The sequence below is a fragment of the Cheilinus undulatus genome, linkage group 17, assembly GCF_018320785.1.
Source record: "Cheilinus undulatus linkage group 17, ASM1832078v1, whole genome shotgun sequence".
Lineage (NCBI taxonomy): Eukaryota > Metazoa > Chordata > Actinopteri > Labriformes > Labridae > Cheilinus > Cheilinus undulatus.
The window spans coordinates 1,134,051-1,147,661 of NC_054881.1; the positions used below are offsets into that span (position 1 = coordinate 1,134,051).

The 13,611-nt window shown below is 42.0% G+C and overlaps 1 protein-coding gene across 4 annotated transcripts in view; it reads right to left on the bottom strand.

The window, feature by feature from the left end:
• The window catches only part of lmbrd2b (LMBR1 domain containing 2b), a 38,376-nt gene that overhangs the window by 6,710 nt on the left and 18,055 nt on the right, over positions 1-13,611 (bottom strand). For all 4 annotated transcript variants that reach the window (XM_041810405.1, XM_041810407.1, XM_041810404.1 and 1 more), the window contains 12 exons: positions 9,905-10,111; positions 9,715-9,824; positions 6,183-6,281; positions 5,934-6,101; positions 5,637-5,847; positions 5,484-5,558; positions 5,294-5,407; positions 1,536-1,719; positions 746-927; positions 530-663; positions 247-352; positions 24-121 (listed from right to left, as the gene is read on the bottom strand). In XM_041810405.1, coding sequence (XP_041666339.1) covers positions 24-121; positions 247-352; positions 530-663; positions 746-927; positions 1,536-1,719; positions 5,294-5,407; positions 5,484-5,558; positions 5,637-5,847; positions 5,934-6,101; positions 6,183-6,281; positions 9,715-9,824; positions 9,905-10,078 — 1,655 coding nt within the window. In that variant the 5' untranslated portion in view covers positions 10,079-10,111. The remainder of the gene's footprint in view (positions 1-23; positions 122-246; positions 353-529; positions 664-745; positions 928-1,535; positions 1,720-5,293; positions 5,408-5,483; positions 5,559-5,636; positions 5,848-5,933; positions 6,102-6,182; positions 6,282-9,714; positions 9,825-9,904; positions 10,112-13,611) is intronic.

Below are 13,611 nucleotides of genomic sequence, written 5' to 3' on the forward strand. Positions count from 1 at the left end.
CTATAAACGTAGGTGGGACTGACCTGAAGTAGGTGGCGAAGCAGAGGATGACGATCAGCATGGGGTAGTAGATGTAAAAACCATTAGCAATGAAGGACAGGACACGCATGGAGCCCATGATCTGAGGAGGAGAAACAGGACTGTCAGATCAGCTGCAGCAGGGCATTTCAGTCATTAAAACATCAGGACTGAGTCACTAAAAACCTGGCATCCAAGTATCTAACATCCTGAACAGCAGAGACTCACGGAGGTGTAGGCGGTCTGCTCCTTCTGCTGGTGGGAGATGGCAGAGTCCATGTGGATCAGACCCAGGAAGTTCAGACACAGAGGAGGGGTCAGACGACAAAACAGCCTGTGGGTCAAAGAGACACGGTCTGCATCAGATAACCCTTTAAATGTTCTTCCACAGACACTCTCTGGGCTCCTCACATCTTTAGATTCCTAGGACCTTATTGTGCTTTACATGTTCATGTTTCATCTAATCCTGGGTTCTGGGTCTGTGGTCTCAAATAAAACTGGTCTGACTCACATGCCACTGAACTGGAGGCTGTAGGCGTCGGTCTGGTGGTGTGAGGCCAGGTAGTAGTAGTTAAACACCCGGATACGGAACACCGTGGAGTACACACAGGTACACAGGAAGAAGATGGTGATGAAGCACGCCATCTGGTGGAGAGGAGTGTCAGCACATACCAGTCAGATCAACTGGACCCAGAACTGGTTTTTCCTCATCACTGCTGAGCCTCACCTCGATGTACAGGTAGTTGTAGTCTCGCTCGGCCAGCTGGATGAACACGGCGAAGAGAGAGAGGACGGGCCGGGTGCTGAAGAAGGTGCACTCAGACCAAACCACGGCCACGCTGAACAACGTCAGGACCACGGAGAGCAGCCGGTAAAACCAGCGCTTCAGGAGACACTCCCAGTACCACTCTGTAAACACATGGGACAGTACTGGATCAGGACCAGGACAGACTGAGAGTACTGGATCAGGTCAGACTGATAGTACTGGATCAAGACCAGGTCCGACTGTTCTAGTTCCAGCCCAAATGAAAACATGTTAGCGTGTTAGAACTCATGTATCCTGATGGCTGCCTCTGTGTGATGCTCGTGTCTGATTGGCTCACCTACAGTCGGCTGTCTCCGTGTGATGCTCGTGTTTGATTGGCTCACCTACAGTCGGCTGTCTCCGTGTGATGCTCGCGTCTGATTGGCTCACCTACAGTCGGCTGTCTCCGTGTGATGCTCGCGTCTGATTGGCTCACCTACAATTAGCTGTCTCCGTGTGATGCTCGTGTCTGATTGGCTCACCTACAGTCGGCTGTCTCCGTGTGATGCTCGTGTCTGATTGGCTCACCTACAGTCGGCTGTCTCCGTGTGATGCTCGTGTCTGATTGGCTCACCTACAGTCGGCTGTCTCCGTGTGATGCTCGTGTTTGATTGGCTCACCTACAGTCGGCTGTCTCCGTGTGATGCTCGTGTCTGATAGGCTCACCTACAGTCGGCTGTCTCCGTGTGATGCTCGTGTCTGATTGGCTCACCTACAGTCGGCGTGTACACGTATCTGCTGAACCAGCCGGCAGGCTCAGATGATGGGAAGCTGTGGACAAACTGGTGGGTGGAACTGGTCTCATTCTTGGCCACGTCCTCCAGGTGGATGGCCTGCTGCAGGAGGATCTGCCACTGGACACGGGTCCTGTTGTGTCTTTGAACCGCGTAAATCACCTGGATACAGACAAATGCATAATTCAGCACTGAAATACACAACACCATGTGGAAGTTCATGCCTGTGCTGGTCAGGTATCCAGGAGCCTTGAATGTAAACGATAACAGGGCACGGCTTGGACTGAAAAGTCTAAGAAAATAACTAAAAGTTAAAAACCTGCCCCACCACCCAAAAAATCTTATCAAATTCCCAAAAAATTAGAAATTAATTCCTCAAATTTTCATATAAACACACAAAAATCAAAGCAACTTCTTAAAAAACACTCTGGTTAAAATCAGCATTACAGCGCCCTCTGTTGGTCAGTCTGACACCCTTTAACCTTTTGCTCAGTTTATCTATGGTGTCCCATAAGGCCCAGTTTTGGACCCTCTGTTCTGCAGCTGGACCACGTCTCAGGGTCCCGTTATTCTTTCGTCCTGACGCTGTCTGACTAAAACTCATTAACTTCTACAGTCTGGGAGTGTAAAACCCGGCTTGACTCCTCTGTAATCCACTTAATCCCGTTTCAGGCACAGTTCTGTTCCTCGAATGCAGCCGGTTTAAAACGTGGCAGCAAAGGTTTTAACACTACAAAGTTGTGTAAGCAGCTTTGAACTTCTCACTGGAGGGTTAGGTTCCTGCAACTGCTGCAGACATGTTCCAGCAAACAGGAGATATAGATCCAGATCTTTCCTCAGGTCTGTCTAGGGTTGGGCTGCAATGGCAGCAGATTAAGGAACTCAACTCAGAAATTCCTCATCTGAACCCATTTGCAGCTCCTCCAGAGAAATGCATTGGTGTTACCAGGCCAGATGGGATAGAACAGTGGTTCCCAACCTTTTCCTTAGGGCCCCCTCTACTAAGGTCTAAGAAAAGCTAAGCCCTCCCAGCACCCACTTGGAAAAATTCCAGTCAATTTACATCGACAAAATCAGAACAGAATAGGCCAACACACACGTATTCATGCCAAAAGTGTTGTAGAAACTATCCATTATTATGAGTGTATTGTGACCTCTCTTGAAAACAACAATAAAGAGGATTTGTTTAAGAAAAATCTGTAAATTCTCAAGTTTAAAAAGTCAATAATTAGCAAGGAAAAATTAGACATATTATACTTTAAAAGTTGTGAATGTAAGTGAACCAATATGTAGCGTTTTGGAGATTATGAAGTCAAAAATCCGACCACTATTTTTAGTTTGGTTTCTTGTAAATTTGTGGCCTCACACAACTGAAAATGTAGGATTTTAAAATTTTGACATTTTCGAGTTTCTATTGTCAAAATTCAAGACTTTATAAAACTGTAAACTGCAAGTACACTTCAAACTGAAATTCTGAGTTTTTTTCTTGTAAATAACAACTTCATAATCTCATTTTCCCCCTAAAATGTTGACTTTTCTGCTTAAAAAATAAGAAAAAAATGTGTAAGGTTGGCCTCAATACATTGTATTGCTAATGATGATTCAATAAAAATATATATTTGTACATCCAATTTTGACAATCTCAGAGCAGACAGTTTTTAAGAGCAAAGGAACTCTGAATTTCAAACTGAGCAACATACTTACTCCTAACTGTGTTGAATGAATAAAGCTTAAATATGCCAGAGGATATTATTTTAATTTTTGTTAAATTAGCCTAAAATGGCTAAGCTATGAAAAAACCAACACATTTGTTCCTAAGAACAAAAACGGCCCCATTGAAAACCATTGAAAATGACATTTTTGATCCCACATTTATCTTAACTTAAACTAATGCATTCCTTGATATTAAGATTTAATTTTGTACTACTGGCCTTAGGTTTTTAATTTTTACATTAGTCAACCATGCTGCTACTTTTTCCCCAATCTAAGCGTGCAACAAAATCTCACACTTTTTACTGTTTTCTAAAAGGGTACACTGCTGCTGAAATGTTAGGGTGTGTCACTTTTGATGTTGGAAAATGGTGTGTGTGTGTGCGTGTATGTGTCTCTTTCATGTCCATCTTCACACACACTCTGTGTTTATTCAATAATAAAAACATGTTACAGCAGTTTATAGCAGTAGAGGGTTTTTTTTATGAAAAACAGTGGGGTTATGGAACCGTACTGGCCTTTAAAGGGTTAAAATTTCCAAAGTATCATCATTATTTCATATAGGCTGAAGTAGTTTTACAACATTGACTCATTTAAAGTAGAAAAAATACTAACGTATCATATTTTTACAGCAGTTTTGGGGAGGTGGCTGATTTCTGCCCGAAGGAACAAAACTGTGAGTTTTTCTTTAAATCTGAAACTACAGAAAAAAAAATTAAAATGCATGAAAATCAGTGCTGCTGCCAATCATTATTCCATCTTAGGGCCTTATATTAATAATTAGAAATTACTAATTGAAATGTTTATTTTGGAAATTATTTTAGATTTTAGGTTTTTTTTCAATGAAAAAATAGAGGGGGTTTTAGAACCATACTGGCCTTTAAACCAGTGGTTCTCAACCTGGGGTCAAAATTAGATGTTCATTTAAAGAAAATCATGTTAACAAACCTCACGTACAATAGAGTATAGGGGCCAACCTAAAAGATTAAAATATAAGAAGAATCAGTGGATTTCTAATCAAGAATGTCAAAATTTTTGAGATTATAAAGTCTTATATTTACAACATTTCGGAGTTTCAAAAGTCACAAATTTACAAGAAAAAAAATCTAAATTTCAGAATTTAAAAAGTCTTAAATTGACATTAGAAACTCAATTTTGTTTTTAGGTTAAAAGTTTTTATAAATCCTAATTTTACAACAGTGTTACCTCAAAAATTAACAAGAAACCAAACTGAAAACAGTGGTCAGATTTTGACTTTTGGGGTTTATAATCTTAAAAAATTCTTATCCGGGGATCTGGGACATTTACTGCTTTTAAAGTCAGAAAAATGTAATTTTTAAAAAAATGAAATAATTTTTTAAACTTGATTTTTTTTTCTTGATTTTAGTCTTTTTTCCAAGAGTGGTCCTAATGCACTGTCATAATAATAGATAGTTTGGATATAGATCTTCTGTCAAGAACAAGTCTACATAGGTCTGTTATGTTGGGATTTTGTCAATAAAAACAATTTCAAATGATGTGTACTTTTTTCCAAGTGATCCGAGGGGGGCTTAGCTTTCATCCATGTGAGTAGGGGGGCCCTGAGTAAAAAAGGTTGGGAATCACTGCTTTGAAAGGTTAAAATTTCCAAAATATCATTTTTATTTGATATGTATATTTCAGACTGATGCAGTTTTACAAGTTTGACTCGTTCAAAGTGGAAAAAAATATGAATATATTATATTTTTACAGCAGTTTTGGGGAGGTGGCTGATTTCTGCCAGAAGGAACAAATGAAGTTGAATTTTTAAGGATCTCCTGAGGGTTAATTGTGTATCATATTTTGTGTTCTTCATCTGGAGTGGTGTGGCGTCAAGTTGGGGTTGTGGGGAGCTGAAATGAAGCACTAAAATCCTTGTTGTATTAAATCCTAGTAGATATACATGTTGGGACTGGACTTCAGTACTCATCCCTACATATGCTGCTTGTATTGTATTTGTGATCTCCTTCCTTTATTTACTACCAAGGCATCCTTTGTTCCCCCTCACCTGTTTGTGGAGCTTCACCAGGCTCCTCTCGCTGGGATAGGTGTTCTGTTTATCATCAAAGTCCTCGTAGTCGTCCATGTTCCTGCCCATCTTCTCCTGGTAGTCCACCGGGCACTGAGGGAGCGGGTCAGGTCAATCAGTCTGATCATAAACCACATCTCTGAGTGCTGTCTGCTTCTCCTCCACTTACCTTTCTGAGGATCGTATCGATGTACTTCCTCAGTGGATGGTTATACTTGATGGATTCACTGACTTTTCTCACCTCCTGCAGGAAACCAAAGCTGACAGTCAGAAAAATAAAACGAGCTGAACCTCAAACACAAGGAGTCCCCCTGACTCCTACCTCCATGACGTCCTCCAGGTTCTCCTCTGCGTCAGCTTTCTCCGTCATCAGCTTGGACGCCTTGAAGTACGTCTTGATGAGTAAGTGTCCGTGCCGGGAAGCGTTCCAGTAGGAGCGAGGGATTTCCACCAGACCGTAACCGAGCAGGAGGACCAGCAGGAAGAGACCCCAGGTGTTGGCCGCCGTGATCCCGATGGTCTGGAGCTCGTACCTGAAAACAACAACCCAGACATGAAGAGAAAGCAACAAGACACTATCAAAATCAGAAATCTCTGATCTTACTGTTGGTCCACTTACCAGGAGAGTTGCCAAGCAGGATGAACAGCCACGTATATGAGCAGAGAGCCAAAGATGAGCAGGTATGTCCCGTAGTAAATGGCGTTCTCTATCAGGGCCGTTTTGATCTTCCCGGTGATGGAGAAGCCTCCTGAACGAGCGTACGACTGCATGAAGGGCAGCAGCAGCCTGAAAACACACGATGGATAGTGTTGGTGATAGATTTATGTATGAAAAAACACTTCTGGGTTCATGTGGACTCAAACTGACCATGTGAGGCACTGGGACGTCCAGTAGACCACCCTCCAGAACACGGGCATGATGCCATCAGGGATGTAGCTCCACGGCTTGTAGCACGGCGTCGGTACACTGAAGGATCATCAAAAAAATTAATTCCCAGAAGTCTTGGGGATCGACTGTCCTTTGTTGGCAAGTTTTGGAAAAGTGGGTGGAGCTGGTGAGGAGCGAGGGTTCGCTCCTCACCAGCTCCACCCACTTTTCCAAAACTTGCCAACTATGGCCTACTATCTGGCAAAAAGGCCCAGACGTCCCCAGCTTCACCAACATTTCAACGTCTGCTGCTGGAACTTTTCACTGATGGAGGAAGATCTGTACTTGGCAAATAAACGCCGGTGTCTTTCTTTGTTTCTTGTGATTTCATTTACCCACCAACAGTTTAGTGACCTGGAGATGTTTTATTGTGAAAGGACGGGGACGTTGAGGTGAAATTGGTGTTGAAATTATTATCTCATGCTACTTGTAACCAAGTATTTTTCTACCCATTTGCCACTTATTTTGACAACTTAAACTATTTTTGCTGGTTTTTGGCAATTTTTCAAGTCTTTTTAACAATTTTGGCCCATTTTTGCAACTTTTTTTTACATTTTTGCCTACTTTTGCTATTATTTGGACATTTTTTTGCCATTTTTTTCATCACTTCTAAACCCTTTTTTTTCCCTCTGCCACTTGCAACCAATTTTACCACCTTTTAAAAACATTTAACCCTTTGTGGCCACTTGTTATCCATTTTTACCACCTTTCACGACTGTAATCCTTTTTTGCCACTTTTATTCCACTTGTAATCTATTTTTCCACCTTTTTGACACTTTCAACCCATTTTAGCCACTTTTGGCCCAATTTTCCCAATTTTTTTAAATCACTTTTAACCCATTCTACCACCTTTTTACAACATTTAACCCTTTTTTGGTGACTTGTAACCCGTTTTGCTACCTTTTTGATACTTCTACAAGTTTTTGACACTTTTAACCCTTTTTTTGGCCCCTTGTGCCAATTTATGTCCATTTTGACTCCATTTTGTCTTACCACTTTTTGTCCAATTCTGCATTTTTTTTTATTATCACTTTAACTATTTTTTGCCAGATTTTTGCCAGTTTTCACTCACTTTGCCTTTGTCTGGCCACTTTTTGCCCAATTTTGCCCATTTTTTAAATCACTTTAACCCATTTTACCACCTTTTTATAACATCTGACCCTTTGTGGCCACTTGTTACCCATTTTTGCCACCCATTGGTCACTTTCCACCTGTTTTGCCACTTTTAACCCTTTTTTCCCCTTTCAGCCACCTTTTGCCCACTTCTGCGACCCCCAGTTGGCTGGACCCCAGAAACCTCTCCCCTTTATCTCCCTTTATGGTCCACCTTGACTGTTAAAATTATTTAAAAAGTCTATTTTGTACTGATATGAATATGGTGTGTCTTGAGATTTTGCCTTAACCTTAGGTGTGCTCTCGGTGAAAAAAGTTTGAAAACCACTGATCTAAATTTTGTTAGAAATTTTAACAGATTTTAGCAGTGAGGGAAACAGTATGGTAGGGTTTGGTTAGTCCTCTGCACCGCCTTTATCTTTATAAACCTAAAAACCCTGCATCAGAATACCCTGAGATTATGTAGAAGTAAAGATGCAGTGCTTATTTGATATACTTGTATAAATAAATGATGGTGCAGTTCTGCATTTTTATGCATCTACACTGGCATTATGTTTAATTAACTGATCATTTTCATCAAGTTCTGCTCAAATGTTCCCCTTTACCCTGGAATGAACTGATTGGGCCTTTTGTTCACCAGTTGCTTTCCAGGATGTTCACGTGAAAACAATATCTTTACAACACTTTAAGGGATTTTCCACAAACTTTGCACAAATGTTCTGACCATCCTGACACACAAATAACAGCTGATAACATTTTGGGAGCTAAAGGTATAGATCAGTGGTTTTCAAACTTTTTCCCCCAAGGCACACCTAAGGTTACACCAAAATCTCATGGCACACCATATTCAAATCGATACAAACTAGACTTTTTGAATAGTGTTACAGTCAAGGTGGCCTGTGAGAGGAGATAAAGGGGAGAGCTTTCTGGGTCCCAGCCAACTGGGGATCATGGAGATGGCAAAAGGTGGCAAAAATGGGTTAAAAGTGATGAAAAAAACATGGCAAAATTAGGCAGAAAGTGGCAAAACAGACTCAGAAATGGGCAAAAATTGGTAAGAGTTGCCAAACAATGGGTTGAAATTGTCAAAAACTTGTAGAAGTGTCAAAATAGTGGTAAAAATGGGTTACAAGTAAACCTAAAAGGATTAAATGTTGTAAAAAGGTGGTAAAAATGGGTTAAAAGTGATAAAAAGGGAAAAATTGAGCAAAAAAAGTGGTCAAATAAAGGCAAAGTGAGCCAAAATTTGGCAAAAGTGTCATAAATGGATTAAAAGTGTCAAAAAGGTGGCAAAATTGATCACAAGTGGCAGAAAAGTAGCAAAAAAGGGTTCAATGTTGTAAAAAGGTGGTAAAAATGGGTTAAAAGAAATGGGAAAAATGGCCACACAATAGCAAAATTGGGCGAAAAGTGGCAGAAAGGTAGCAAAAATGGGTCAAAGTAGTAATAAGAAGTGCCAAAAATGCTAAAAAAAAAAAAAAAAAAAAAAAAGCAGCCAAATGGTTTAAGTTGTCAAAAGAAGTGGCAAAAATGGGTAAAAAAAATTGGTTAACTTGGTTAAAAATATCATGAATTAATAATTTCAACACCAATTTCAACCCAAAATAGCTTGCCACGCTTCAGGTCTTATTGAGGTAACTGTTCTTTTTCTTTAGGTTTATTTTTTGGGCATTTTTTTGTGCCTTTATTTGATAGAGGAGGACAGTGGATAGAGTCAGAAACAAGGCCGAGAGCAGGGGAGAGACATGCAGTAAAGGGCCTCAGGCCGGATTCGAACCCGGGCCGTCTGCGTACATGGGGCAGGCCTTAACCACTCGGCCACCTGCACCCCTTAATGAGGTAACTGTTAGCCAGGATGCTAGCACCACTGCTACTGATCCAACACACACACACTGATATCTTTAATAAATCACAGCTGTGGAGGGAACAGTCTCTGGGGTTTTTCAGGGGTCCAGATCTGTGGGCAGGCCTGGTTACAGTACTTGACATAAAGTTGTAGTAATAACGTATGGTTGTACAAGCTCCCACGGCACACCTAGACCTGCCTTAAGGCACACCAGTGTGCCCTGCCACAGCATTTGAGAACCACTGGTCTAGGTCATTAAGCCTCATAGTAAAGCCCTGTAAAAAAAATCACTACAGAAAACACCCTGCAGCTTCTTGACCCACACTGGACTTTCACTGCTGAGAACTGGGAACTTTTCACCACCAGGTACTAGTTTTAGTTAAATTATGTACTGTTCAAATATTTGGACATTTTTATCTTTGATTTGTTTTGTAGGTTAAAGTTTCAGTTTCTACAGATATTTCTTAATAAAAATAACAGAAACACTGCTGTCTGTTAAGGGAGTGCACATACCTCTTAGTGGGCTTGACGGATGTGTTTGCAGCCGTGTGATTGGATGGCAGCGGGGTGACACTAGGAATGGCATGCTCCTCATGGTCTATCTTACACTGCTTGTAGATGGTCTGTAAGAAAAGGACACAAACACATTCAGGCTTCTGTCCAGTGCCATAATCATGGCGTTCAAACGCCTTCTTCTACTGACCGTGCTGACGTCCAGAGGTAAAATGAAGACGATGAGGAAGCACAGGTACCAGGCCAGCAGCGTGCCGAACAGCACCATGCGCTGCTGCTTCTTGAAGTCTCCATAGCGGTGCAGCAGGAACAGAGCCAGGAAGAACACCACCACGATCTCGATCCCCAGAGCCGCCCCACTCATCCTGCCGCCCTCCTCTCAGCCGCCGACAGGAACCTGCAACGAGCAGCTCCAGGTGAGCACGTTTACACCTGTGGTAATGTGGGCCAAACTAAGGCCAGACCCAGAGAAAAAGACCAGACACGCTGAGGCAACAGTTTAGTATTCTCATAGGGAGGGATGTATTTCACATCCATCTGGACAACACCCCGTAGATGGTCCTGGACTGGTTTTTAGTTGTGCATCTGACTGATGATTTTGGCCAATGATCTGAAAAATGAAAAGCTAATACCAATCATCGGCTAAACGCCAAACATCTGCATCAGTAATCAGCCAGGCCGACACCTAGTCTACCCCTCGTCTGAGCCAAGCCTTTGCAGCTTGAATGTAGCCGTCGCCTACGTTTCAGCTGATTACAGGACAGCAGACAAATGTCAAAGGTGAAACATTAATCCCATTTTGAAAGGTTTGAAATGCCAGTCTCATTAGATAAAGTCAAAGCAAGCCTGAGCTAGCAAAGCCTGTGCATTTTCATGTGTAATACTGACCCCATGTAACCTTACAAAGCAGATGGATACGCCCGTTTCCGTGTTTCTCACTGGCGAATCCATCTTAAAAGCTCCCGTCTGAACCGTTTGAGCCCGGTTAGAAAGTGACAGGACCAATCAGCGACGAGGGGCAGTACTTTCAGACGCGGCGGAGTCGTGACATAAGCAAGCAGCAACAAGAGGCCGGTGCAGATATGGAGGAAGAGATTAGCGTGGACGCTGCTAAAGCGCCAGTTTTATCAGAACTTGACGACATTTCTTCGTTAAAAGAAGAACAAAGAACAGCAGTGAGTTGTTTTCTTTTCAAAAACCACAAAAGTCGAGTACTGACATGTCTACAGTCGCCATGGTTACCGTTATGCAGTTCTACATGGAGTTTACTCCATGGCGGCTACATCACATGTTTTGTTGCTCTGATTGGCCCGTAAAGATGTGACAGACAGAACGTTTATCCAATCCCACTCTGAGTTTTTTTTCAAATCCTCTGCCCTTTCCCAAACGCTGTCTATGAGAGGTGTACCAGATGGATGTGTGAAACTAATCCATCTTGCGTGTCAGGGTAGACCCCATGCAGAGAGAGATTGCCTGCACATTAACTTTAGAGATAAATCTCCCTAAATTGAGTAAATGTGACAATAGCTGCTGTGGAAATGATGCAGTCCCAGGGGTGTGAACTGGGAGGTCGTTTTGAACAATATAGAGCAACCAATCACAAGCAGTTTCAAGTTTCAGCCTGGTGCATAGCGACGCTCTAGTCTGAACTGGGCTTTATGCAGAAAATAAATGTAAAACCTTGGTGATAAATATGAGTTTTTCCTTTCATCTGGAGTTCCAGAGGCCCCATACTGAGAACACTTTATTCAATCTCTGCTCAGCAGGATAATGACAAAAAAATAGAGAAACTATCATTCTATGCAGACGACACTCAGATGTATGTCTCTCTCTTGTCTAATGTAGTGAAGCCGCTAGATGTGTGATTTCACACCTATTTACACACAAATTATGACTGCATTTAGTCTGGCATTGGTGTAGCTCAGTGGGTAGAGCAGGCGCCCGTCTACAGAGGCTGGAGTCCTCAACACACCGGTCTACGGGTGGGAACTGAGACCCGGTTCCCGTTGAAAACTGGTTCCAATTGGCTCGATCAATCGACATCATTTACACTTTACCCAAATGATTCCCTTATCAGTGCCTCACCTCCGCGTGCCATAAAACACATGAGGCAGTCAGCTAAACAGAGAAGCTGAGAAAATAAACATTTACTGGGCTGTACAGTGTCGCCGCAAGGTGTTTAAAAACACATTTTTACAAGCTCTTGTCGGGGTGCATGTATAAGCGAGTGGAGCGCACGTCTCTGCAGCGCTTCATCTAACCCTTTATCAAAATGCTTCAAGTCTAAAATAAAACATGTTCATAAGGAGACGTTTACAGGAGCGGGAGAAGTAAATTATTTAAGTAAAACTGGTTAAATCAGGGCAGGGATAAAGTGCACAAAGCAGTGAATAATCTCATCTCTATTTCACATTAAATGGGTAAAGATAAGTTTAAATGTTTTAAAACCCCTCAGTGGCTTCTGTTGTACCTGGCATGTCTGCAGCAGGACGGGTGTGCGTAATAATTTGTCATCACTGATGTCTTAGATCACACTAGAGCCAGCGGGGCACGGTTAACAGTTTGACTTTAGAGAAGACTAGGGCGGCGCCAGAACCGCCCGTGCTTGCGCCATAGCGCGAGTACCTGTGCGACGGTATATGTGCGAGCGTTCATCTTTTGCAGAACTGTCCCGACATGATTAACGGGAGTTCAGTCATCACTTTTAAAGCGTCATCACACACAGGCAGAGGTGCTGAGGGTGGAAATATACATAAATTCTCGAGGAATTTATTATTAATGTGCGCTAATTCCACAGCACCGTCTTCATGATGGTAATCAAAGCAACACCGTGGCTATTTTTAGTTCCCCAGGATACAGTAGTACTGTATTACCATCCATTACTATTGACCTGTCACAAACACAGACTACAGCAGTCACAAATGTGGCTTCATTTCTCCAAAAATGACACACACAGGGAAATGAAAATGTCTGTCAAACACTGATGTCTGATCCATGACATGCTTCTTTTTGACCAAGAACTGTTAATTTTGCAAAGGTTCAATGTAATTTGATATCTCTGGAGATCTAGAATCCAGAGATCAGCTTTAAATTTATCTTAAAGTTTCGTCTTTTAAAGAAAATGAGCAGTAGTACTGAATTCTAATTCAAGTTCACAGATTAAAGCTCCAGAGAGCAGTTTGTCTTAACCGAGACATATCCAACAAAAAAGAGGTTTTTTGTCTCTTTTAGCATTTTCTCCTCCCAAACACTTGATGTTTAACATTTTTGGCAGTCCAAAAAGAAAATTCACAGGAAGGAATGGATAAGGGAATCGATAAAGAATCAAATTGATAAGAAGAATTGACAACGGCATCAATATCGATAAAATCTTATCAATTCCCACCCCTACACGGGTCACAGGATTGGTTCCTGCTCCCAGCGCTGTCTGGTCCATGCATCTCCAGGTCTCTAAATACAGGCAAAACCCTGAAAACTAATCTTAGAATAATAAATGAATGTAGTTAACCCATGTAAAGTTCAGAAAACATCAAAACTGAGCTCTGTTTAAATCAGAATCACAGCAGCAGTGGGTGAAGGATGTGAACCTGACTGATCAGTGAGCTACGGCGTAGATACGGCACAGGCGGACTGAGAAGACTAAAGTTTAGACAGGAGGCCTGAAACTTGAAATGATGTTGGCTCAGACAGCAGAGATGAAGACCGCTAACACAGACCTCTAATTACTGCTGCTCTACATGAGAACAGGACCTTTATTTCACAGACTCATTAAAGACAGAGCTCACTGAAGCACGCCGACCCGGTAGCCATGAAAGGCTCTTTGTGTTTTTATTCAGGCAGAGATGGAGCAGGACAAACCAGTTATCACAGCTATAGAGGGAGAACTGGACTTTCATG